We start from the raw sequence: 27,634 nt of genomic DNA on the forward strand, positions 1-27,634 counted from the left end.
CTATCGCCTCATTCAAGAAGGACGCTGGTTCAAGTCCCAGCTGGGTGAGTTGGCATTTCTGTGTGGTTTGCATGTTCTTTCTGTGTTCGTGTGGGTTTCCTCGGGGTGTTCCACAAGTCCAAAAGACATGCGAAATAAATGAACTGAATAAACTAAATTGGCCATAGTGTATAAGTGTGAATAAATAAGGTGAGTGTGTGCATTTCTCTTATAAATAAGGGACTAAGCTAACTAAGCTGAAGGAAAATTAATGAATGAATGTTGTCAAGATACGTAATTGCATACCTGTTCACAGAGAAAAGATTCACAGATGCGGTTCAAAAAGAGAATGGTAGGAAAACATCAGCAACCTACCATCTTTTTTAAAGTATGGTATTGTAATCACTAACCTTACTATAAAGTTTTCTTTTTGGCAGATGTCTTGTGATGTATTGCAGTGATGTTGCATGTTCATGCACTCAGGAGGCATGGGTTTGGTTGGCAATTTTCAGGGTGGGTGGTAGGCTTTCAATGCTAAAAGGCTAATGTTAGCATTTTCCAATATCTCCTATTGCACGTTTAACTTAAACACCTAATTTGGCAAATATGATACCTTACGAACTTGTGGATGCTTACATGAGGACCGCAAGACTGCACATCAAGAGTGTAAAGTTACACTGGCGGAAAGGAGGATGAGGGAAAAGGGTGGGATTCTTCCATTTGTCCGATAGGAAAATTACCTCAGTCGATCCTGTGAACGCCACTTTGTCTATGCCCATGTGCGAAGAGATCGCGGCTCCCGCGGTTGGCCCATAGCCTGGCAAAATATTGACGACTCCCGGTGGAAACCCAGCCTGTGAAAACAGTATGAGAGGAAAAAGCTTTAGACAAGAGTTGAGCCAAGAACACCACAGGCCGTGGAGGGGGAATCCAGACCCACCCCGACCTCCCTACAGGCCCTGTGGAAGAGAGGATGGACAGAACATCAAAAGAAGAGAAGAAAGTAGGCCTCTTAATCCCAGAGAAAAGGGAGAGGCATAACAACAAAAGTCTGGCTGCAGCGGGGAACGAATGATGAAATATCACGCATTTGCATCTGAACATGTGTTGATGTTGCTTTTGGATGACTTTGATCACTGTAGGGCTGCATTTTGAATGTGATGTGGTCAGAATGAATTGACAGATATCAGAATGTTCAATCTGTTCATTCACAACAGTGTTGTAAAATCATGGTGCTGTACCTCTTTGATCAGAGCGCCGAGGTAGAGGCAGGTGAGAGGGGTTTGCTCAGCAGGTTTCAGGACAACCGTGTTCCCGCAGCTCAGTGCCGGCCCCAATTTCCATGCTGTCATCACCAGGGGGAAGTTCCACTGTACAGACATAGGTCAGGAACTTACTGTGGGAGCTCGTTCAAACAACCTCATATCTTTGTTTCTGAAGAGCAAAACTCCCTCACTAATGATTTCAGGCTCTGCACGCTCATTTAGAAACTGAATGTTTCTAAAAAAATGTCATACAAGCTTCTGTATCAATCCAGTCTGGTTACTTTGTGCCAGTCTTTGTGATTTTTGGTCATGAGGTGATTTATAAGAACAAATAGAGTGGTTACAGTTATCTTTTGTTTTTTGTCACTATTTCTATTTCTGTCTTTCAAGTGTACCTCCCGCTCATTCCTGCCTTTCTCTTTCATTATTTTCTTAGTTCTGTTTTTGGTCTTCTCTGTCTCACTGGCACTGGCCATCATGACCTGTTTTTAGCCAATTATACAGTGCCAGATAAGAAACTTAAATACTTCCAGTAATCTGCTAAATTTACTTTAAACCCATTGAAATAGCAACATGTGAAATGGATCATTAAAGAAATTAATGAGAGGTACACACTGATAAAAATCTATTCTACAGTGAAGTACTGGAAATACTATATAAACATGAACATTAATTTCTACATTAAGTCATTAGATTCAGGTAACAATAAATATAAAAAAGAAACTAAGTCTTGAGCTTATAGTTATATTTTGCTTAGAATTGTTTGTTTACCATCCACTTGTTTACCATCCAATTTTCTTATAATGGTGTTCCTGTCATGGGCATTTTGCACATTACATTCAATGTTGTCTGGTCATGTTTACACTGTTTTATCATTACTTTTTCTGTTGGCTCTATTCTACTGTATATATAATACACTGAAAAAAGATTTGTTGGATTTACGTAATTTTTTAAAGGTTTCTATGGGCTAAATTTAAACAAACAAGTTAAACGTAGTAATGTTCGACTTAATTTGTTTAAATTCAGCCCATATAAAAAATATATATAAAAAAAAACCTTTAAAAAATTACATAAATCCGATGAATCATTTCATTTTCAGTGTATAGTAGCTTGCCTTTTTATGATATCTGTTCATTTTATGCTCAAAATAGCATTGATATCCACTGTTCATCAACATTATGCATTGTGTATGACATTTTTAATATAAATTACAGTCCAAACAAGGACTAACAACATTTACAAATTAAATTCTGTACATTTTCAAGTCACGCTACTTAGGGAACACTCAACCACCATATCCAAACCTCAAATAGCCTGTCATCCCACACTAAGGTGTTCAAATGAATCCATTAAAAGCTATGGAGATGGCAAAATAAACAGTTTCAATGAAAAGCAAAAACATGGCCAACACACTCACAGGAATGATCTGTCCACACACTCCAATGGGCTCATGTCTGGTGAGGGTGAAAAATTCTCCATCTATTTCACAGAGAGAACAAAAGAAAGCAGAGTATTAGCCAGAGGGTAGAATTATGTCAAATACTATTCACACTCGAGAAAAGTCAAATTAAATGACAGAATTATTGGCAGTATACAGACAGAGCATAGAGCAGGAAGATTCCTATCAGCTGTCATTGTTACTAACACTATGTTTCAGTCAAAAGAGCATCAGATAAAACCGCTGTCTACAAAAGAGCCTGTTTTCCTCTTATGGCAACATGGGAAAAATTGTGATCTCTCCATCCCTCGCTGTGGAAACATGAGGTTGGCTTAAAGCATCTGGACGTGATGCATGCCAATGATTCATCTCACTTGGTGGCCAGATAAGAGAAGGCCAAAAACACACATTCTGTTTGTTTGTGCTGTAATTCTATTACGGATGAGATTGGAAATGAAATAAAGCGAATCGCCGTGAGTTCCCACTATGTAAGTTTGGTTTAGCAACACAACAAAGGCCCAATGCTGAGCTCCAGCACTGACAGGGGGATTTACAGATCTTTTCCCCTCCATTCTTCATTTTTATTTCTCCTGCTGTGAAAATCGTATCATAACAGCATGCAGCAGCATGGGTGCTTGTTTGTGTAATATGAGAGAGCGAATATGAGGGAGACATTATCAAATACAAGAGCCACTGGAGTGACTGTGTGCTTTATTCAAGAACTGTATCCACCTTTTTCCTTTTCCCATCAGGCTTTGCGTACATTTTGGGAATAACATCCATAAAACAGTCAGTGAAGTGATTTTTCAAACAACTGAGTACAAAGGTTATTTTATTTAACAAAATTTAACTGAAATAAAATTTTAAAAGTTCACAATAAATGAAAAGCTGAAACTAAACTAACATAAACAATAGTCTCTGAAACTTAAATAAAATAGCTATTAGCTAAAATAATTGATCTTTTTCTCAAAACAAACAGTATTTGCTGTGAACACTAATCATCATAATCTATATCAATCAATAATCTTTTCATAACTAATTATGTGGTAGAAAATCTGACCTGCTAATAGAAACTCCTGCAGATCAGTCAAGCATTTTATTATTCATTCATTCATTCATTCATTCTTTCATTCATTCATTCATTCATTCATTGTCTTTTCGGCTTAATCCCTTTATTAATCAGGGTTTACCACAGCGGAATGAACCGCCTACTTACCCAGCACATGTTTTACGCAACAGATGCCCTTCCAGCCCCAACCCAACACTGGGAAACACCCACACTCTCTTGCATGCACTCACATACACTACGCCCAATTTAGCTTCCCCAATTCACCTGTACTGCATGTCTTTGGACTGTGGGGGAAACCGGAGCACCTGGAGGAAACCCACATGAACATGGGGAGAACATGCAAACTCCACACAGAAATGACAACTGACCCAGGCGAGGCTCAAACCAGTGACCTTCATGCGATTGTGCTACCCTCTGCGCTAATATTCACTTTGTTGCATCGAGTTATGGATTCAGTGTTCAAAATATATTTTGTTTTTATCACAAACTAACAAATATCAAACCTCCCTTTATTCTACACTGGATGTGTTCTGTTAACTCAGAAACTAAACATATAAAACCTTTACAAAGTCAAACAAAAACTAACAAAACCATTCAGGAAAAATTGTACAATATGATAATGTAAAAATAGTATCAAAATAAAAGCCAATTTTAAAATCTAAAACTATAATAACCTTGCTGGGTACAATGAGGTGGTACTGCATATTACTGAATTGTAATAAGGAATAAAAAGAGACAATATTTTAAAGGAAAAAACAATATGTATATGGGTTACATGTGCAGTGTTGGGGAGAGTTACTTTAGAAAGTAATGCATTTTAATATTGATTTACTTCCCAAAAAATGTATCTAAAAGTAGTGTTACTTAGTTAGCTTTTATAGTAAGTAATGGGTTCAATACTTTTGAGTTACTTTAGCGTTACTATTTATAACCTGGCTGAGGCTTGATCTTCAGAGCTTGTTTTTTCTTTCTTTCTTTTTCAATAGAGGAGTTCTGCATTTAACAGCTGCACTGTATAACCTTCATTTACCTTTAAAAAACACATAAAAAATAATATTTTTGGATAAAGTTATCTGAGAACTTCCTGACCCCAAAGCTATACATGCCGTATATACAGATTATTGACAGTTTAAAGCAATGTGTTTGCTACTTTTGTACTATGTGTCTTAAGTAAAATCATTGTCCATTGAGACTATAATCCCCTTTTCTTCGATGCGATCAAAATAATTAACACATTCTCTCATTGACTGCGTGATTCATTGTGACTAATTAAATAGCAATTAAAAATAAATTGCTGAATAAAAATTAAATTAAAAAGCAACTCAAATATTTTACTTGATTTTGAAAAGTACTTTTATTCCTTTTCTTGTTACTTTGAAAATACTTTTCTCACATTACTTTTCTCGTTACTTTGAATAGTGATATTTGCTTACTTGTAATCTGTTACCCTTGACACTGTACATGTGTATAAAGTGCTCAAATTAAAGGGGATGAGGGGGATGGCATTCCCCCTATGGAAAAACATGACATCCTTTTATCATCCTCTTTAGATTAACAACAGTGTGTGTAATGTAAAACTTATCATGCAAATTAAATATTAAAATTCTCTATTTATGGTAATTTCTGATTTATAAACATCGATGATTGACCAATCAAAACTCAGTATTTTAATAAGGTGCCACACAGAAGCACAATACAGTTCATTGGATCATTTCGAGTTATGCTCTCTTACATTTTAAATATGTAAGAGAGCAGTTCAGATGCAACTTTTTGCATTCTTTAAGAAGAAGAGAACAGAAGGAGATATTTAGTTGCTACATATTATATATGTATTCTGTACTTGCCATGCATAACTGCATTTCATAACAGTTTAGGCGGCTTGACGTGAGTGTAACTTAAGCTGTTCTATATTCACTGTAAAACACAGTTAACAGGGCTTGCTAACATTTACTTTAGTGATCCAAGTTTCGCTGTTAATATCCAAGTTACATACAGCAGATTCTAGGTTCCCCGTTTCTAAAATGAACCAATATTATTATCCCTAAAATCAGAACGCAAATGATGTGATGCATTTTTAGAATCAAATGTGTCCAAATGTTGCTCCATTTTCTCGAAAATGCTTCCAAACAGCTCAGCCGTTGTACATCTCTAAGTGTAGAAAAAGGTGGACAGCACAGTGTATGTTCAGATACTAGAGGCTGATCTAATCAGAGAGTGATGGTGACAGACAGTGTTGGAATGCACAATAATTACACGGACGCCGGACACCTCTCTAACCCATGTGACGGGAGGCTCCACACACATACTTGCACACTAATGGCTGCACCGTGACATCAGAGCTGCAAGTCTGCTGCTGTCCCGTAGTCTCCAGGTTCCCTGCCGCGTTCCTTTCAAACAACTAAATTAGCCAGAACAGACCCACAGTGCCCCCCCCTTGCCCAGTAGTGCCCCCCCGGCCCTGTAGCTGTCACTGTGCTCCACCGATGGCAGCGCTCCACAGGAGGGCGGCCATTAGCACTCAGATTTATAACTGTTATGGGACCTCGTCTGTTTACCCTCAGTGCACCTCCATAACCCCACAACATCTCCTGCAGGCCTCAGAGAAAACACAGCTCTACCCCGGCTTAGAGCTGCACTCTCTCTGCTCAAGGTCAAACTTCCTAAAATGTCTAGGATGGGTCTGCAAGTAAGGCTCTGAGTGCATCTGTCTCCTCTGTGCTCTCTGAAATGGGTGGTTGTGTATGGTTGAGTCACAAGCTTTCGCTATCACGCAGTTAAATGTAAATGTAATGAAGTTTTTTGGAAGATTAAAGTAGCCTACCAAAATGTGTAATAATGCAATGGCATCACTGTGATGTTTTATGTAAACATAACCCTTTGAGTTTTTATAGTTTTATTAAATTTAATGATCTTAAATTGGTTTTTAAATGTTTAAATAGTCATGTTCCATTGCTGTTTTCTGATTGAATCAGTAGGTATCAAACCTCTCACAGAGTCTTACGAGTCTTGTACCAAAGTGTAAGACCTCTTTTGGTCAATCTGTTTTCTCTGTTAAAGGAATCAAATTGTGGAATGATTTACCTGTTAGCCTAAAATTATAATATATAAATATTTTTAGTAGTACTTAAAAGTGGTTAAAAAACAAAACAGCAGTGTTTGCACACATAGTCTACTATTAGTTTGTTTGATCATGCTGCCTTTGCTTTTGCCTTACAGCAATTTTATATAAAGAATTATAATGTTGTGTATATGTATCTATTTCATTTTCATTTTATGTCAAGCCTCACATGGACAGGTGTTGAGAAGTAGCAAGTCTGCTAAAGCACTTAAACAAATGCATTTGGTCGTCCAGTGTAATTGTGATGTCTAAGTCAAATAAATACTGTAAATACAGTACATTTTCTGACTAATCTCCACCAATGGTTGAAAGTTTGGGGGTTTTTAGTGTAGAGTCATAATTGTTGCATAATTTTCTTTTTCAATTTAAAGGAACATTTCACCTTTTTGGAAATAGGCTCATTTTACAAACTCCCCTAAAGTTAAACAGTTGAGTTTTAACATCTTTGAATCCATTCAGTTTGTTTCCAGGTCTGGCAGGAGCACTTTTTTTACTTGATCATCATGTATCATATTGGCTATATTGGCCTAGAAAATAGCAATGTTTCATTTTCTGTCAGTCTAAGGACACAATGTAACTAAAAGAAAAATTTCCAAAACTCTTTTTAGATTTGTTTTTAGTGTGAGATGTTAATGGTGCAACCTGATTTAATGATTTATGTTAAGCTAAAATTTCTCTCTCCAGACCAGGATATCAGTTGAATGGATTTCAAAATGGTAAAACTCAACTATTTAAGTCTTTGGGAGTAGTAAAATGAGCCTAAATCAAAAAAAAAAACATGTAGTGTTCATTTCATGAATCCTTGCTAAATGAAATGAATACTATTGTTTTAATCTTATTAAATTAAGTCATTTTAAATATTTTTAATTATTGATTAAAAATGTTTAAATATAACTGTAATACGTGTTTAATAAACTCTACATACTTAAAATTATAATGTATATTTTGTAAATGTTCAATGTAAGTTTAATATTTAAGAGATGTGTTTGAAAATCCATGTTGTAGTGCCATGTAAGTAATGGCAGTATTTCTGGATTTGCTCTTCAGTGTTTGGACTAAACCAAACGTCAACTCTGAAAACTGGACTGACACAATTTCAATGTACTAGAACTTCTATGTTAAGCTGCTTTAACACAATCTACATTGTAAAAGCGCTATACAAACAAAGATAAATTGATTTGAATTGAATTGAATTCATATTATTCATTGTCATTCTTATCAAAGGCCTAAATTACTTTTGCGGCTTGTGCAATCGACTTGTTTAATATGAGTTGAACCAACATAATTCTTAATTTTGTTTTGGGGACAACTTCATTGTTTTATGTTCAATGCACTTAAAGTTATCTTAATCAATTTGTGTTGGGACAACATGAAGAACATTAATGTGTTGGGAACCTGAATATTTTACAGTAAGTTTTACTTCTGTTTTAGAGGTACTGATTACTGTGAGACTTTAAGAGTTTAATTTTAGGAAGGTTTTGTTTTTACATTTTAGTACTCTCCAACTTGTAGCTTTGATTTCCGTTTGTTATGGGGGTTAATGCCTTAATTAGGGTGCAGAGCCTCCCCAAAATCCCCCATCATTAACATGCTATTTCGTGTGTGTGTTTAAGGTTTATGATCGGATTAGCATCATCTTACCAGTTGGAATTGTGGACCCATGGATCTTATCTGCCCATCCAGCGAAATAACGAAATGTTTTAATGATCCCCTGAAGGTCCACAAAGAAGCAGGGGAGGAAAGGTTTGCCGCCATCCAGAGACTCCAGGGTCTGGAGAGAGAGAAGCAGATGAGAGTGTGGGTGTGTGATGAAAAATCACTCATAGGGATTGAACCTGACACCCCCCATGCTGCATATCTAAAGCACACACGTACATCTGCTCCCCAAAGAAACATGATACTCATACAGCCCTCACCAGAGACCTGACTTTGTTATCTCTGCGTCAGCCGGCCATGATTTCTTATCGACGTGGGATTAGATTGATATAAAGAGTGATCGTAACCACATGGACATTGCGTTTCTCTTTTAAAGCAATTCGCTCTGACACTTGTTCTGAGCTAGATGAAGAAAATCTGTTGTTGCAGTCCATTTAGGACAAAGTCTAAACCGTAACATGAAAGAGATTTATTCATAATGGCCGCAGCAAGAGCTACATGCATGAAGACAAACACTGCGCTCATGTCTCCTCCGACACATCTCTGCTAAAAGGAAGTAAAAGCAGATGTCCACGATGGAAGAACAGCGGAGATAAAAGCGAATCACGACACAAAACAATACCTCACCTTTACATTTTGCTCCTGACCTAAGTGATCGTTAGCACCCAAAGGTCATGTGTCATCATTATGGCTTTCAGATATTTGCAGGACAAATCAAAACTGGTCGAAAAACAGCAGCTCCTGCCTCAGTAAGCCCCAAGCAGACAGACAGGCCACTCATTAGACACTTGCTTATTGTTGTGAGTGTCTTTGTCTGCTCAGATGGCTCTGTCCTGTTGAATCTGATTCTCACTCAGAGAAAACTGGCACTGACCAGAATGATACTTGTGTTAAGTCTGCCCAGAAAACCCCTGGTTCGTGAGTGATGGTGATTTGAGGAAGTCAGGATGATGCCAACAACAGATGCCAACTTCAAAGTAACCTATTATTAAAGATTATGAAGAGTTCAGATGAAAAAAACCTCTAAATGCCATCTGAAATTTCTTCTAAAACGAGCATTTTTATCAGGCAAGTTCTTTACATGACCTTTAAAATAAAATAGCTCAGCATAAACATAGGAGGCTGAGCAAAATGCTAATTTTCAACAGAAATTTCAAACTACACTTTTTTTGCATTTGAACTCATCATAACTTGATATATATAAAACGTTTTTTTCTAATTAATTAATTAGAAAACTAATGTTTCTTTGTACAACTTAAACATATTAACGTACACTACCTGACAAAACTCTTATTGTCTACCCAAATAATAACTTGTCTTCTAGTTGATCCTTTGGTATCAGAAGTGGCTTATATAATAGGCAAAGTCCTGTAGATTATGCTTATTTTACCAAAATAAACTATGATCATGCCTTGATTTTTAATGATTTAATTAGGACAGTAAGGTCTGACTTTGCTTAGACAAAAGTCTTGTCACTTAACAGAAATAACGTACAGTATAGAATATAAAGTCACGATGCAGTGGAAAAGAATTATTGAGTATGACTCCCATGAGCTTGGACAACCGCATCTGCAATAAAGGCATCTGGAATGGCAAAGAAAGCGTTCTTGCAGGACTCCCAGAGTTCATCAAGATTCTTTGAATCCATCTTCAATGCTTCCTCCATCTTACCCCAGACATGGTCAATAATGTTCATGTCTGGTGACTGGGTTGGCCAATCCTGGAGCACCTTGACCTTCTTTGCTTTCAGGAAGTTTGATGTGGAGGCTGAAGTATGAGAATTTGCCTTCTCCTGTGGTTTGTAAAGTAGTGGGCAGCAAAAATATCTTGATAGCTCAGGCTGTTGATGTTACCATCCACTCTGCAGATCTCTCGCATGTCCCCATACTGAATGTAACCCCAAACCATGTTTTTTCCTTTTTCTTTAGTTTCTTTATTCAGATGAACATAAAATAAGATATTTTGAAGAAAGCTGAAAACCTGTAACCACTGACTTCCACAGTAGGCAAAACATTTCATGGAAGTCAATGGTTACAGGTTTCCAACATTTTTCAAATCAACTTCTTTTTTTGTCAAACAGAAGAAACTCAGAAGGGTTTGAAACCACTTGAGGGTGAGTAAATGATGACACTTTTCATTTTTGGGTGTACTGTACCTTTAAGTGTAATTCCAAGTGTTTTGTTTCTGAGATGTATATTTAAATCAGTCTGGAAGTCATTTTGAAGTGTAAAGTACATTACTAACACACTTTTAGCGAGGAAAAGCTTGATCATTGGGTCTGACAAGAGTGTTGGATGGAGTACTTACAGCAAGGTAAGCACTGTCTCTCTCCACCAGATCAGCCAGTTTGAAAAGTAGCCTCCCGCGTTCAGATGCATCCATCTTCCTCCATACTGAACCCAGAGAGAAGGCCGAACGTGCAGCTTCCACGGCTCTATCCACATCAGCCTAACAGAGAGAGAGAGAGAGAGAGAGAGAGAGAGAGAGAGAGAGAGAGAGAGAGAGAGAGAGAGAGAGAGAGAGAGAGAGAGAGAGAGAGAGAGAGAGAGAGAGAGAGAGAGAGAGAGAGAGAGAGAGAGAGAGAGAGAGAGACATTTAATGATATAACATTATCCTCCAAACAGGTGTTTGTCCACCTCAGGGACAAATTAAATCCATTCATTCCGGATGAGTCTCAATGACTTCCCCAGTTGCACGTTCAGGGGGTCTCTATTTCCTGTATCCATTCTGGTTTTCCACACTTACTGCCTGATTTACAGAGAGGAACTACAGCCTCTAGCTTGCTTAACCACATTAGACTGAACTACAGCCCCTTCCCTCCCTCTCTTTCAGTTCTGGATGCTTATTCATGCTGAGTGAAGGCTGAAAGTGAGAAGCACAATAGCGGTGCTGGACGACTAAATGTAGTCCAGCAGAGCAATTGTGCCAAACCTGTTTCTGGCAATGCTTTGACCAATTACCAAATACACACTCTGCTGACAAACACACTAGCATGCTAAGAAACCACACACACACACACACACACACACACACACACACAGACCTTGTCTGCTTCCTGGACATCACAGATCTTCTCTCCTGTGGCAGGGTTGTATGTGGGGAAGACCTTGCCGCTCACGGAATCATGCCATTCATTATTAATAAAAATCTAGAAAGAGAGAAAAGAAAGATATTGTTTAGTTTTCACAGCAGTGACTCTTTTTTTAAAGCAACAAGGTGGAAGTTATGTAGATCTATCTCAGAATTGTACCTTTGTGTTGTGGAAAGGTTGTCTCAAAGTTCTGAACTAATGTTCTTCCAGTAACATTAAATGCATATTATACTTTCTAATGTTCTCAAAATGTTACCCCAAAATCATTGTATTTCCAGCAATTGTTTGATATAAGTGCTATGAGCAAGAAGACATAAAACTATAGTAAAATTTGAAATGTGGAAATGAACAATGCAGCCAATTACAAAAACTATTATACAAAAAAAAGGAAAGTATTTTTAATTCTTAATATACAGTGCAATACTGCAAAGAACACATATATATATTAGTAATATATATATTTATCACTGCATTCTAAATCATAATAACTTGTACTGCACTATACTCAGTTAAAATACTTGGGTTAAAAATACCCCAACATACTGTATAACTGTTATATAACTGTATAACTGTATAATTGGTTTATAAAATTTAACCCAGTGCATCAGGTTATTTTGATTAAATGTTATTTTTTCCATTCTGTTATCACTATTTCTATTACTTGTTCATTCATTCATTCATTTTCTTTTCGGCTTAGTCCCTTTTTTAATGTGGGATCACCACAGGGGAATGAACCGCCAACTTATTCAGCATATGTTTTACGTAGCAGTTGACCTTCCAGCTGCAACCCATCACTGGCAAACATCCATACACACTCATTCACACTCATACACTACGGACAATTTAGTTTACCCAATTCACCTGTACCGCATGTTTTTGGACTAGTGGGGAAAACCGGAGCACCCGGAGAAAAACCACGCGAACACGGGGAGAACTCCACACAGAACTGACCCAGCTGGGGCTCGAACCAGTGACTTGCTTGCTGTGAGGCGATTGTGCTACCCACTAATTTAATAATCATGGCTGTGTAAATAAATAACAATTTTCAAAAATATTGAAAATGCTTTATTTCCAGTACATTTTAAGTTCCAGACATTCAAGCGTTTTCATCTGTTTAATATAGATCGACTATGAAGTGCACATTTCCATCATCAATAATTAAGAGTGCTGGTGAAACGGACATAAAAAACACGACACAGAGAGGTAATTTGATAAATAAATAACAACATTATTGCGTTAGAGCTTAAATAAACGTTATAATACAAAAACAACGTTACGTAGGCATAATAATACAGCTCAGTTAAATAAGTTGACTGTTAAATTTTTAAGCTATAAGTTAAGTTTTTAAGTTTTAAGTTAAAGGGTAAGTTATTATACCCAATAAAGGTAAAAAAAAAATAACCCAACAAAGCACCAAATATTTAATACAAACTGGTTGAGCTATTATTAATAACCCAATAAAGGTTAAAAAAATAACCCAACAAAGAACCATATTTTTGACTCAACCATTGGGTTAAATAAATGACTCAATGATTTTTTAGAGTGTACATATCGTCAAATTTATAAGTGTACCTTATTTAATCTGTAGAAACTGAGAGCAGATTTATGAATGAATCATTCTTATGAACGGACTAATTTTTAACATTATTTCATGATGAACCTGCTGAATCAGTTAAAACTGCATGTTGAGCTCAAAACATTCCAATAACCCTGATTAAACCCCAGTCAAAATTTATTATTGCTGACATGACCTTAATGAATTCAAACTATTCCATATTTTGCAAAAGCACATGCTTTGCATAGTTAATAGTTAATAATTGCTTCAAACTGATGAACCAAATTAAGACAAGTGTTAGGATAGGATTTAAGTAAAACGTCATGCGTAGACTCCCATTAGGAGTTACGGCAAGTTAGTTTAGCTTCACAATGATGCACAGAATTACAAGAGACTGTCTTTTTTTTCTCCCTGTGTGTTTCATGGTTGTGGTGTGAGAGGAATCTCTGGGAACCGTGTGCTATTGCAGGGCTGCCCAATATCACTCTCTTGGGAGTGATCCAGCAACCAGACAGAAAGAGGTGGGGGAAAGGGGAAAAGCAAAGATAAATCCCTATCAGACACACAACACGCACACGGATATAAGTGCATAGGTGCGCGCATACACACACACACAAACACAGAGATACACACACACACAGACGCACGTTTCACAACATCACTGCTCGTTTACGAGACCATAAAACACGGGCCGCACTCTGGCTCTGGTGATGCGTTAAAAGAAGCAGCCCGTAAAACAACCGCCTCAGATTCCAGAAAGATGGATTTTTCAAGCTCGATAAAGTAGAGAAGGAAAATACATCCTTCTTTGTGCACACAATGTTCAGCCGCTTACGCTGTGACGGATAAGGTGTAAAAGCATCTGCTGGCTCTGAGCTCTACATGCACACATTCACTCCTCATGCTATTTGTGTGGAGGAAAACCTCCAGTTCAAAGTGAAGCTGGGCCCTGGGCCTCCTCAAACTCTCCTGCATCTTTACTAATGTAAACTTACAGGCCTAAGTACAATTTAATTGGCTGTAAAGCACGAGGCGTGTTTACTTTAGAACAGGTATAAAATGCCAGTTGACTTGGAGGCGGTTCAAACTTCCTCAGTTACTCCCACTCTGCGTCTCGCTCCAAAATTGGCATGAATAAATCACTCCTGGACAGGGTAGGTATCAGTCTGTACCATGCTGAATCCTCTCTGATACATTTCCATCAGGCTCCCTTCACCCTCCCTCACAGGCCTCTTGCATTAAGGGGGCCACCCTTAATCTGACTCTCATTTGGAGCACTTCATAAAAGTGTCAGTGGTCTCGTCGAGCAGAGGGCCTGTTACAAAAACAGAAAGCCCCGTAGAGGAGCGAATTAGTTTTAAAATTTATAGAGGCCACTGTGGTGGAATGCCTTAAATCAGAGGCGGATTGTGACAGGCCAGTGGGCTGGGGAAGAATGCAGATGGTGGGTAGCTTTATGCTCTTCGTAACCCCACACTTACAGCACCCCGGAACGGAGATGAGGGGAATGCTGGGTGAGCCGAGGACTGGGCCACCATCTAAATCACCACTAGAAAAAGACGGCCATTAGAGGCCATTTGGCCCAGTCTTCCCTGAGCTCTGGGGGCTCTCGGACTTTTGTCTCTTCCCATTGAGAAAGTTGATAAAGAGTGACAGGCCGGTGCAGTAAATCAACTCTCAAGCTTTCTTTATACTTTGGCTTTGATTAAAGAAAAGGGATAAGAACACAAGTGCAAAAGTGCAAAAATTCATATTGATCACCGCTTCTTTTGCCGTAACACTGCTGGAGGCTTCAGCAGAGCTGTAAAGGACTTGAGCAATTGTGCTTCATTACTACACTTAAGCATTATTTTGGGGCATTTGTTCTTTACTGTTGAAACAGAATACTTCTAGTCACAAAAACGTGCTTTTTATTCATTGCAAGTTTCATTTAAGCCTCTAAAGTTAAAAAAAATAGCTTTTTACAGATTATAATGTCTTAATGTACTTTATTTAGTTCATTTTATCAAATGGCCAAGCCAAATAAGCTTATATAACTTGATAACTTCATAATAATATACTTGGTAACTTATTGTACTTATAAAATAGCCAACAGCCAACAAACTCAATAGGTGAATTACCATGTTTGTAAACATTAAGGATGCATGTGCAGCAATGTTGCAGAAAAAAACGGGAGTGCTAGCATTTACAGCGAATAACATCCGATGTGGTACAGAGTTTGTTGTTGTATTAGAGATAAGTTATATTGATTACATATTATATATATTATTTACATAATGCTTTCAGAGCGTATTATAACAGCTTGTCACTTGATAAGCACAGTTATTCTGCAAAATTAACGTTAAAGTGAGCGCCGTTTGTCTGACAAGTCCATTTGAGATAACACCCTCCCAATAGATAATGGATAAGATGAAATGGCCAAGCATCCAGCCCGAAATATACAACTATCTCATTGAAACTCAAAGTGATTTTACAAGAAAGAAGTTAAAGGCCTACAAATCTTCGGATGCCAACAATTGTGTGCAAGAAATAATGTTTCATGATTAAAAGATTACCAGATTCAAAACTTTGTAGTGCTAAAAACCGAGGTTCTGCCTAGCCAAAGACAAGGAAAGAAGACAGAACTGTACAAGGCCTGGGTAATCATCAACAAGCAAAACAACTGCATTCTAATAGCGAACTGCACCTGTACGGCAGGGTGTGTGAACTTACTCTTTTACATTTCATTCTTAGCATTCAGTGTCCGCAGTTTAATTCACCATATTTAACTGTTTTTGCTGAAATCATTGCTGCAATCAAAAAAGAGTAATGTGTATGATTCAGCATAACGTGAACCTCATGTGAACCTGATATAAGATGATAACTGCAGAGTCGACCATTTTTAATTAGGTCCTCACGACGTTCAGCTCTTCTAATGGCTGTTAGCCTAAGACGTCTGCGGTAGGCATTAAAAGCAGTGTGGTGTACGGTAAAATTTATGTTTTCTATTTTTGTACTTTCGATTTTGGCAGCCTACCGCACAACATGGCACGTTTGCCATTGCAACCGGTCTTTGTTTTGCAACCGGTATGCGTAGATTGGTAATTCCCCTATAGCTTGATTTATGGACAAAAATGCATAAAAGGCTTTCTGTTTTAATGTCACCATGATCCATATTTGTCCTTTGCGAAGAGACATCTCATCAGTGACCAACAACATGTTTAAAAGAAATGAACCCATAAAAACATTCCAATTACAGCATTGCTAAATATGGACAAACCCAACTCAAGTGTGAACATGGTCAATGAACAGTCTATAAACAACTATATTCAATTGTCAAACAACTTTAATATCAGCTGCGGTTGAATTTAAACTCATGGTGACAGGTTTCAGGATGCTGCTTATCATTACAAACTATCAGACAGTTTAAAAAGAGTAGATACCACAATGTTTTCTTATATATTTTAACTCTCATCCATTCCAAGAGAGTGTTCTTTCTCAATATAGCAGTTTGTTCAAGTACTGAAAGAAAATGAAAACTAACCGTCAAGCTGTGACATCTAGATTTTGTTTACAACAGCAGGAGGGTAGAAAATGTATTATCTTGTAAACAAAACAGCCACTTGATGCAGAACACAAACAGAAAGTGAAGCGCTGCCAGCTCGTCCCACGCTAACACACTGTACTACAGGCCATTAGGAAAGCGGACAGAGAGCGGATAGGCTGAAATTTTTTTTACACGCAGGCAGGCCACAGCACAAGACAGCTGCAAACATTTAGAATCACTCCAGGTTTTTTTATTCAAGCTGTCAGTCTCTCTGTGCTGACTGCGCTCGTCTGCAAAGCTAATTAGATGGCGAGATATGCGGTGCCTATCATAAACAGATTGTGGAAGAGGGACCCACAGCACACGATGACAGCATCACTAGGCTTATACTCCTTATTGCTGAGATTTTTATCACCAGCATTACTTCACACAGGAAAGAGGGTTATCGGCCACAAAAGCAGGAGGTCGACTCGGTTCCTCTGGGAGAGTTAGTGCTAGAGAAGAGCCTGCTTTTGGGCTAGTAGTGACTTAAAATGGCTCTAGCAGTTGTAGAATGCTGATCTGTTTCTCATCTGCATCAGCGAGCTCTCTGGAGAATTCATTCGCACAACTGCAGGAGGAAGCGGAGCAGGAACGGGGACGGAGGATGCCAAAGCTCACGCTACAGCCAGTGAAACATCTGTTTGGCCGCCAGCGCCTGCTAATCGCTCAGACACATGAGAGATATTTAATGGCAAACATTTCTTGGCCATTGCAAAGAAGATTTTTTTTTATATGTATGCTTTATCTTTTTTTGGGGAGGGGGGAATTCCGGAGCCAAACAGGGCACCTGCAGCACGGCACTCGGCTTGAACAGGAAGTTTCATATCTTTACCAGAGAAGTTTACTTTCACTTTGCAACTGGGTTCATTTTAGGATGTTGATAATCACTGATGTTACAGGAAAGGAGCGAGCTTAAAGGCATAGTTCAGACAAAAATGAAAACATTGTGGATGAATAACTCAGACCACCCAAAATCTTAGAACTTAGAGTCAATTGTTATTTTAAGGTATAATAATCACTATTAACAATCCATTTACTAAGACCTTTAGCTCAGTAAACTAATAATTAGTTGCTTATTAATAGCTAGTTAGGTAGTAGTGGGGTTTAAATATTGGGAGGACTAGGGGTGTAGAAGTAGTTCATAGTTTATAAGTACTAATAAACCGCTAATATCTTAATAATAGGCCTGTAATAAACCAGTAGTTAATAACTAACTTAAGTGTTACTTAATTTTCTTCTTCAATAGAACATTCAAGAAGATTTTTAGCTTAAATTATATGTTCCTTGGTCATTTATAAAATGCAAGCCAAGCTATCGTTAAATCAGGAAACAAATAGACCCTCAGGACCTAATCCTGTGGCTGAGGTTTAAAAATGTGGCATTTCCCTTAACAACCAAAACTGAACTAAAAAAAATACATGTGGCTTGAGGACAAAACACTTTGGTCAACACACAACCATAATGCTGTTAATAATGAATGTTGAGTCTCTGGCATAGGTCAATCATTGTGTTTCATGTGACCTCTGTGCATCGTCAGGAGTGTCAGGTATTCATTTTATTTTAGCCGTATGTGTTTTTGTTTTTGGTCCCACTTGATAATAGATGGACCTAAGGTAACACTTTATTTTGATGGTCCATTTGAGTATTAGAAGACTGTCTGCTTAATATCTGTTGATACTGCTCCTTCAACAAATATTTAACTGACTATAAGAAACTTTGCAAGTACATGTCAACTTACGCTAACTCTAACCCTAACCCCAACCCTTACTTTAAGCTAACAGTCTACTTGAGGCTAATGAGAATTAGTTGGCACGTAGATGCACTATAACTTAAATTCAACAAATGACCATCAAAATAAAGTGTGACCATACAATGTATTTACTGTGTTCATAATGTATTACAGAACACTTTTGGTGCTCTTGAGGTGGGATATGGGTAGGGTTAGGGACAGGTTTGATGGTGTGGTGGTATTGGTTTAAGGGTGAGTTAAGGTTTAAGTGATGGTCAACAGTGTGATCACAAATGTAAATATAGCTGTAAGCAGCAATAATGGGGCCAAGCAGTCCAGAGGCAGAATGAGCAAAGCAGCCCAGAGGAGGAATGAACAAAGCAGTCCAGAGACAGAATGAACAAAGCAGTCCAGAGGCAGAATGAGGAAAGCAGTCCAGAGGCAGAATGAGCAAAGCAGTCCAGAGGCAGAATGAGCAAAGCAGTCTAGAGGCAGAATGAGGAAAGCAGTCCAGAGGCAGAATGAGCAAAGCACTCTAGAGGCAGAATGAGGAAAGCAGTCCAGAGGCAGAATGAGCAAAGCAGTCTAGAGGCAGAATGAGCAAAGCAGTCCAAAGGCAGAATGAGCAAAGCAGTCCAGAGGCAGAATGAGCAAAGCAGTCTAGAGGCAGAATGAGCAAAGCAGTCCAAAGGCAGAATGAACAAAGCAGTTCAGACGCCATCAGATCAAATCTGATTAGATCAAAAACAATGAGTTCTGACTACATCTGAAGTTTATTTTATTTAAAATATCAGACAATAATGAAAACAATGATTACATCAGATTTATGGCTTTATAACTTTTTACCAATAGGTGGCTTGTACCAAATTTATGTGGTGTGTTCAGTGTGAGGTCACAATGACACACATCAAGTTTGTTGTCAGTATATTGAAGCATTGCAGAGTTACAGCCTCAGATACAGTTTGCTACTGTCCCATCATATTTGTCAGTCCAGAAAACAAAAACACCTATCAACACAAATTCCATAACTTTATGTCAGCATAGTCTGAAGAGGATCTGCTTCAAATCTGGTGAAAATTGCTGTCATGGTCAAGGACGAGTTTGTAAAAGAACGATTTGGAAAGATATCAGGATGGTCAACAGGAAGTTTGCCAGACGATGGCATAATTGGTGTCTGTGTTGCCGGCTTGACCCAAGGAATAATTTGAGACCAATTTTGTCAAAATATGCATTCAAAAGTTATAACTAAATTTGAAATGCGAAAGCTTCATTATTAAATAATATTGAATGTCTCATAACTCTTGACCCATAGGTGACGCTGTCAGAGTCAGTATGAGGTGCCAATGACACACGTAAAATTTGGTGTCAAAATCTTTAAGCATTGCAGAGATACAGCCTCAGATGTTGTTTGGCATCATGCCAGCACATTTAATGTTAACCTAATACTTCCAAAATGAAAGTTGTTTTTGTCAGCATTTATATAATTCCCAAATTCCTATCTATTGTGTGGCACAAAAGACGCTACTTGATACAAAAAAGTTTGCAGTATTTTCCAGTATTACTGAATGAACAAAAATAATGCGCATTTCTCAAAATATTATGTTATGTCTAAAGAAAAAAGAAAGCCAAACAGGTTAGGAATAATATTAGGGGCTTTTTTGTTGTTGTTTTAGTTTTATTTATTAATAAACTGAAACATATTAAGCGTTGCAGCAAAAATATATATTTTAACTGCAAAAAAAGGTCATACTTTTTTGCATTTAAATAAATTTGCATGTTTAAGCATGATATTGCTAATAATATGAACACAATCAAATGTTAGTCCCTAAGAAAGGGGGAAAAGCAGTGCAAAGGCCAAAGATAATCAATGAGGAAGATGTAAAGAAAAGATCAAGCGTAAGAAAGGGGGGAAATTATAAGTCAAAGCAAAAGAGGGTGAGAGAGAGAGAGTCCTCACTGTGCCGCTTATAATAAATCAAGCTTCTCAGCGTATGCTCTACTCTGGCCGCTGTTTGATGTGAAGAAATGGTGGGTTTTGAAGTGAAAAACTCCAGAGGTATGGGACAGACTCTCGTAAGTCAGGGCCACTGACCCTAACAGTGAGACACGGCCATATATTACACCCTGCTGGACAGCTTCTAGAGCAGAAAACCCCCCTGACTCCCATCTGTACTATCTCATGCACTGACGGATTGATGAGGCCTACCTCATTCACTCAAGCTGTCTCCCAGATTAGCTTACAAAAGTCCTCACTTTAGCGCACACTACTGTCCTGGCTGGATGCTTAAGCTCTCATAATATAAAGACTTGTCCAACAAATGGCTATCAAGTGTCTCTTCCTCCCTGAACCTCTCAGTAAAGAAAGCACACACACATACGCACACAAATATTGTACAGTTTCTCCATTGTAAAAAATCGTTCCCTCATTAATATTTAGAACAATGTTGTTGGACTCACTTATTGTATTGATAATAATATCTTGATTTTTTAGACATTTTAGGTAACCCTTTTTTTGATGATCCCCTTTAGACATTCTGTTGAGTAACTTTGTAATGGCATGTCAGTTAACTCACATTAGAGTAATACTGTCTACTTAATTTGTGCTAACAATTGATTTTAAATGGTCCCCAACATTCTACTGACTTTAGCTTGAGTTTGGATGAACGTGTCAACTTTAGTTACTTGACAGAATAATTTTTTACTGAACAAAATATGTAAAAGAATGACCATAAAAATAAAATGTTTGCTTAATCAAATGTTATTTCGAATAGATAAATCACAATGCGACACTGGACAACAAAACCATGCAGTTGTGTGTTGCACAGGTATATTTTTGGAAATAGTCAAAAATATATTGTATAGACTTATTTTTCTTTTATGCCAGAAACATTCAAATGTTAAGTAAAGATGCTTTGTAAAGTTATTTAGTCAATGATCCACTGCAAACATATAAAAACTTCCTTTTTGATTAGATTTTGATTAGCAATTGCATTGCTGAGAAAATTTGAACACTTTTTAAAAGGCAAATTTCTCAATATTTATATCAGGGCTGCCCAAACTTTTCTTTTGAAGGGCTAAAAACCAAACTTGATTGAGGCTAGTGGGTCGAAGGTAATTATAGTAATTATAATATCCTATAATTCCTATAAAGAAGGTAATTATATTTCCTAATTTGTTTAATGATGTTAATAACTAGAAAACATTTGCTTTATATTAACTAATAGCTTTTTTACATTTTATAATGAACTTACTACAGTAAAAACAAAACCTCATTTATAACAGCCTTCCTCTAGTTTTTGCTTTTATTTGTTTACCGATGTCTTTTGCATAGTCCTCTAGTTGTCAAGTGGCAGTATTTACATTTTTAAAAATCTGATTTATTTACAACATTTATTGAAACATTTAAATTCAGTAATTTATATAATTAAATAAAACAGATTACTTCAAATTAGAAATGATGAACTCTGTGTTAAAAGCATTCGCCCCAACCCTTTCCATTACTCTCACTGTCAGAAAGGATGGTGGGCCAAATCATTGTGCCAACTTTGGCCTGCGGGCCCTACTTTGGGCATATCTGATTTAGATGTTTTTTAACTTTCAGATTCCATATTTAAATAGTTGAATCTGAACCAAATATTGTCCTATTCTAACAAACTATACATCAATGGAAAGCTTATTTATTTTTATGCATTTAACTATCCAAAAAAAGAGACACGTGGCTGATTTTGTGGTCTATATTCACACATTTAGTTCATTATTATGGCCAAGTCTTCGAAATTTCATCATATTTGTTCCCACCAAAACTATAAACCATGGATTGTTTTACCCCAAAAATAAGTAAAATATTTATAAACCCAATGGTTTAAAATGTAACCCAACTATTGGGTTGGTCCATATTTTACTTAAATCTGAATAAAACAACCCAACAGAGTGAGGATCTGGAGTCCCAGGGTGAATAAACAGTGACAGAATTTTGAACTATGAGTGAAATATACCTTCAAACATTAAACCACATTCACTAAAAAACCCAGGATAGCAAAGATCATCTGCACTTCCCTTTTTTTATCAATACCATCAATAAATTCCCCTGACTAAGCCAAATACACAATTTTCAATTGCACTGCACAGGGGAAAGTGAGAGAGTAATCGTCTGTGTCCTGTTTCCTTTCTTCTTCCAGGTTGTAATCTCAAGAGTCGGCTTCACTTATGTGCTATAACTGAATGGTGTGAGCACATCATCACCCTGCCTGCTGGAATCCAACACCTCCCTTTCAAAAACACTCTTGGGTCCCAATCAATTACACTGATATACACACCTATCAACACAACCTTTCCTTTTCTCTCTTCCATCCAAAGAGGGGAGAAAAAAAGAAGAGAAAACATCAATAACCAGCGATCACCGGAGACAAATTTATGGCTTCCTTAGTGCCATTATCAGCCCAGTGGGCCAGCAGACAGAGAAAGAGAGAAGAGAAAACTCCTTCAACAGACTAACTCTCCCGTGACCAGTCAAACACTCTCTTATACGCTATGTGGAGTCAACAGGAGATTCTAGAAGACTGTAAAGCGAATATTAAGCTCAGGTGTCTGCACCAAACAACAGGACTTTGAGAAATATTGGTGTAAGTGATAAGCGGAAGCTCAATTGTAAATGTGCAATGGCAGGGCAGAGGGAAGATAAGTTGCCTATATCAGTGCACTTAATCTCAAGTCCAAAGCAAATACACAGTGTTACAGGTGTAGTGACGGTCACGTGATGAGTTCAAACCTGAGGTGAAAAGTTTACTGGGTGCACAAAGTCCATGCTGTAGCAACTTTGCAGTATTATATTCTAATAATTCACTTTTTTTGCATGAGTAAAAACACAATCCACTATAAAACAATGAATAATTTGGTGGAGCACAAAGTCTGTGCTTTATAGCAATTTTATTGTACAATATTTCCAGCTCTTCACATTTAACATAAGGAAAAACTCCATCCACTACAAAAGATGAAGTAGAGGACAAAGTCCAAGTTGTAGCAGTTTAGCAACATATTAATATAATCATTTGCATTTAGCTTAATGAAAAACACAATCCACTAGGGCTGCACGATATTGGAAAAATCGCACATCGCAATATTTTCTTACTCTGTGATATATATTGCAATGTGACTAATAGAAATCTCTATTTTTGAAGGAATTTATCATTTTAGATTGATTGGGATGATTCTGTAGGCATGTACATCTGCATAAAATCTAATAAACAAATTAAAAGCATAAATAAACACGATACAGACAAAATGACAATCGAAACAAACAGTGTTTAATCATTTTCAGAGTCTAACAGTATTCAGCTACATAAATTAAAGAATAAAAATAATAGTAATTCAACGATAATAGTAGTAAAGAAATATAGTAATAATAATTAATTCAATAAAATCTATCGTCATTAATGTTATTAATGGTACAATGTCTTATGCCTGAACAGTTTTAAAATCCTCATAGGGTAACAGGCCTCAAAATCACATGCAAATGATAAATTATAATATAACTCAACATTGCATATCCCGCGATGTGACTATTGCAAATGATCACGGTGCGATATCGATGTTGAAACGATATATTGTGCAGCTCTACAATCCACTATAAAACAATGAAGAATTGGTGGAGCACAAAGTCCATGATTTAAAGCTATTTTATTGTGCAATATTTCCAGCTCTTCACATTTAACATGAGGAAAAACTCCATCCACTACAAAAAAAATAAAAACTGGTGGAGCACAAAGTTCAAGTTGTAGCAATTTTGCAATATAATAAATATAATTATTCACATTTTGCTTAATGAAAAACACAAACCACTAGGGCTGCTCGATATTGGAAAAAATCGCACATCACAATATTTTCTTACTCTGTGATATATATTGCGATGTGAATAATAGAAATCTCTATTTTTGAAAGAATTTATCATTTTAGATTGATTGGGATGATTCTGTAGGCGTGTACATCTGCATAAAATCTAATAAACAAATTTAAAACAAATAAATACAAAAAAGACAAAATGACAATCGAAATAAACAGTGTTTAATCATTTTCAGAGTCTAACAGTATTCAGCTACATTAATTAAAGAATAAAAATAATAGTAATTCAATAATAATAGTAAATAAATATAGCAAAAATAAATAATCCAATAAAACTAATTGCCTGAACACTTTTAAAATCCTCATAGGACAACAGGTCTCAAAATTACATGCAAATAACATATTATAATCCAGACTCAACATTGCACATCCCGCGATGTGACTATTGTGAATGACCACATTGTGATATCGATGCTGAAACGATATATTGTGCAGCCCTACAATCCACTATAAAACAAAGATGCAAAAAAATGAAATACAATTAAGAACTGGTGGTGCACGAAGCTGCTGCAATTTTAATGCACAAAACTTGTTATTTGACTTTTTTCCATGAGTAAAAACACCTTCCATTACCGAAATAAGACATTTTATCAAATGCAGCACTTTAAATATTGAGGTAATAAATAAAAACAATTATAAACAATAGTTTTCATTATTATCATAAAATTAATAAAATTCTACCACTATGAATGAAAACCAGATGTCCACAAAAACTTATTACAATAAAAATTTTTATTTTTATTATTATTATTATTATTATTATTATTATATAGCCTACATAGCCTGCATAATTGCTACCCTCTACCTTTCCCTGCTTGATATCATTTTCCTTTAAATGCCAGAACTGGATGTGGTTCAGTATTTGCATAAGTGGTTGACAATGATAGGAATGAGAAGTTAAGTATGCCCATTAATGATATTTCCATAACTCAATGTCTCTGGCATAAAGAGCTGCTCATTAAAAGCACAGAAAACACAATTTAAGAAGTCTCCAAGGAGTTTTGCTAAAACGGTTTACCTTAAGACTTACACAAATAATAAAAAACTTGGCTCTGCTCAGTCTACATTTGAAAGCATATTGATTGGGCATATTTGGACTGTTACATCAGAGCCTGTGCTGCACTGCACCAGGCACACAAATTCAAAATTGATGGGGGTGGAGAAAGACATGGAGAAAATGAGTGAAAGAGAGAGATGGAAGAGGGTACGAGGGGAGTTCACATCACCAATGCCCAGACTGAAACCCAACACACACCCATACAAGCAGCACACACCGGATAATTCAAATTCCTAAGCATGAATCCTTCTCACACTCCCATCTGCTTCTAAAGGAAAGTTTGAGATGAGAGCAGGACCAGGAGCAGATGCAGTGTGTGTGTGTGTGTGTGTGTGTGTGTGTGTGTGTGTCACAGGTGTCTCAGCTCTGGCTGAACTTTCCTCTCAGTGATAATTGGCCTGCACTGCACTTTGACTTTATCCTCTCACCTCACGGCAATAAAAATATTACTGTCAAAACCGCGGCATAGTTTAAGGTGACCTAACCAACAACACAACAGAGTTATATTCTATAATCATTTTATGGAATGATTCAGCTCTTTCATATTTACAGATTGGCTACATTAGTGCATAAACCGCTAAAAATGTTGCAGCACTATTACATACGTTCAAAAGTAGTGTCTAAAATAAGTTGACTGGCTTACATTCCGTCGTTTTAGCTTGTTTTATCCGCATTGCATCTTTCAGTGTTATCAAAACTAGTTTCAATATTTAGGGTAGTAGCCAATTTACGCATTTGATTCAGTTTGCAAATAAAATGTCAGTGAAGTCAGATCAAGGTTGTGTTTCGATCACTAATATTGTATGCGTGAGATTTTTTTCTTGTCCCAATCGTGATGAAATTAAGAATTAACTCGGCTGAATCACATAAAGCTCCGTTAATTCAGAAAAAGTTTGAGACAAAACTTCTTTACCGGTTAAAAAAGGTCATTTTTAAGTTCGATATAAACTTTAATGATCTACGTGCCTCTATTACAGGTAACAGGTAGCATATCTGGATTATCTTTCTCTTTAAATTGACACAAACGAAGTTTGTTTAACATTAGACTGAAATGCGTATTAATGCAGTGTGTATTGCCAAGAGCGCAATCAGTTTGCATACTTAAAGACGAGACAATCGCCAAAACTCGCAACTTGTAGACCAAAAGCATATCCAAGAACAAGTCTCCTGGTGAAGGCATAATGTACAGTACTTTGACAAAGTATCTTAAAAATTAAAACCTTGTTTCAAATAATAATGTTTAAGCCTCTCATGTACTTTTCCCTCACATTACATAGTTTGCGCGGAGAGTTAAAACTGATTAAACGTGCCATCTAACCAAAGTTTGCATTTCCCGTTTCATTCTTGAAAAAGTCTGACAAACCTTGGTGTACTTGATCTCAGGATTGGGTACCGGTGAGGGCATCAGATGGAGAGATGCCATGAGCGCAGCCGGGTCGTTCTTCACCTCTCCTGGCAGTTCAACTTTACTGGAGGTCATCGCGTCTATTGAAGATGCCGGTTGGGTTTTTTTTCCCTGCCGATGTGCGATTACAACTTTGGAATCCTTCCTGTGTTTATAACCAGGTGTCAGCCCTGGTCCATTTTTATTGGGCAGGGAATAGGGCCGTCCTCCTAATATAATTAAAATGGAGCATTTACATAAACTACTCTCTCTCTCCCTCTCTGACCATAGTGAGTGAGTGAGTGAGAGAGAGAGAGAGAGAGAGAGAGAGAGAGAGAGAGAGAGAGAGAGAGAGAGAGAGAGAGAGAGAGAGATACCACCCACTCTCAAGACAACACTATGAAGGAGATTCAGGATTTATCAGGAAGAAATTCAGCTGACAGGCAGTAGTAAAATGTTTTGTCAGATAACCAGAAAATGTGTTTCATGTGGTCAATTAAAATGCTCAATTTAGAGTCAAAATACTCTATTAACCTATTTTAGCATAGCTATAGTTAATGTCACAAACCTATGCCTGGCTCGTTTTAAGGTGTAGATCAGAAATAAAATTGATACATTTAATTTGATATGCTCCTATGAAAGAATAAAATCTTGGAAACGTTTTAAGATTTATTTTTAACAAATTACTTTTTTATTTTAGTTACTTTATTTTGTTTCATTTTATTGCTTTAAGGTTGCTGAAATGCAGCTTCCATGCTTTATTAACAGTAGGGTATGTATGTTTCGCCAGCTGATACGCAGATCACTAAACACTTTTATTTCCTTTT

General features: G+C 37.0%; 1 protein-coding gene across 1 annotated transcript in view; it reads right to left on the reverse strand.

Annotated features, from left to right (window-relative positions):
- The window catches only part of aldh1a2 (aldehyde dehydrogenase 1 family, member A2), a 43,940-nt gene extending 16,875 nt beyond the window's left edge, over positions 1-27,065 (reverse strand). The window contains exons 1-7 of the mRNA XM_056461549.1: positions 26,787-27,065; positions 11,569-11,673; positions 10,833-10,973; positions 8,511-8,640; positions 2,662-2,723; positions 1,221-1,349; positions 720-833 (exon numbers count right to left, since the gene is read on the reverse strand). Of these exons, the coding sequence (XP_056317524.1) occupies positions 720-833; positions 1,221-1,349; positions 2,662-2,723; positions 8,511-8,640; positions 10,833-10,973; positions 11,569-11,673; positions 26,787-26,903 (798 nt within the window). The 5' untranslated portion in view covers positions 26,904-27,065. The remainder of the gene's footprint in view (positions 1-719; positions 834-1,220; positions 1,350-2,661; positions 2,724-8,510; positions 8,641-10,832; positions 10,974-11,568; positions 11,674-26,786) is intronic.
- Positions 27,066-27,634: the final 569 nt, after the last annotated feature.

The sequence above is a fragment of the Danio aesculapii genome, chromosome 7 (assembly GCF_903798145.1).
Source record: "Danio aesculapii chromosome 7, fDanAes4.1, whole genome shotgun sequence".
NCBI classification, from domain to species: domain Eukaryota; kingdom Metazoa; phylum Chordata; class Actinopteri; order Cypriniformes; family Danionidae; genus Danio; species Danio aesculapii.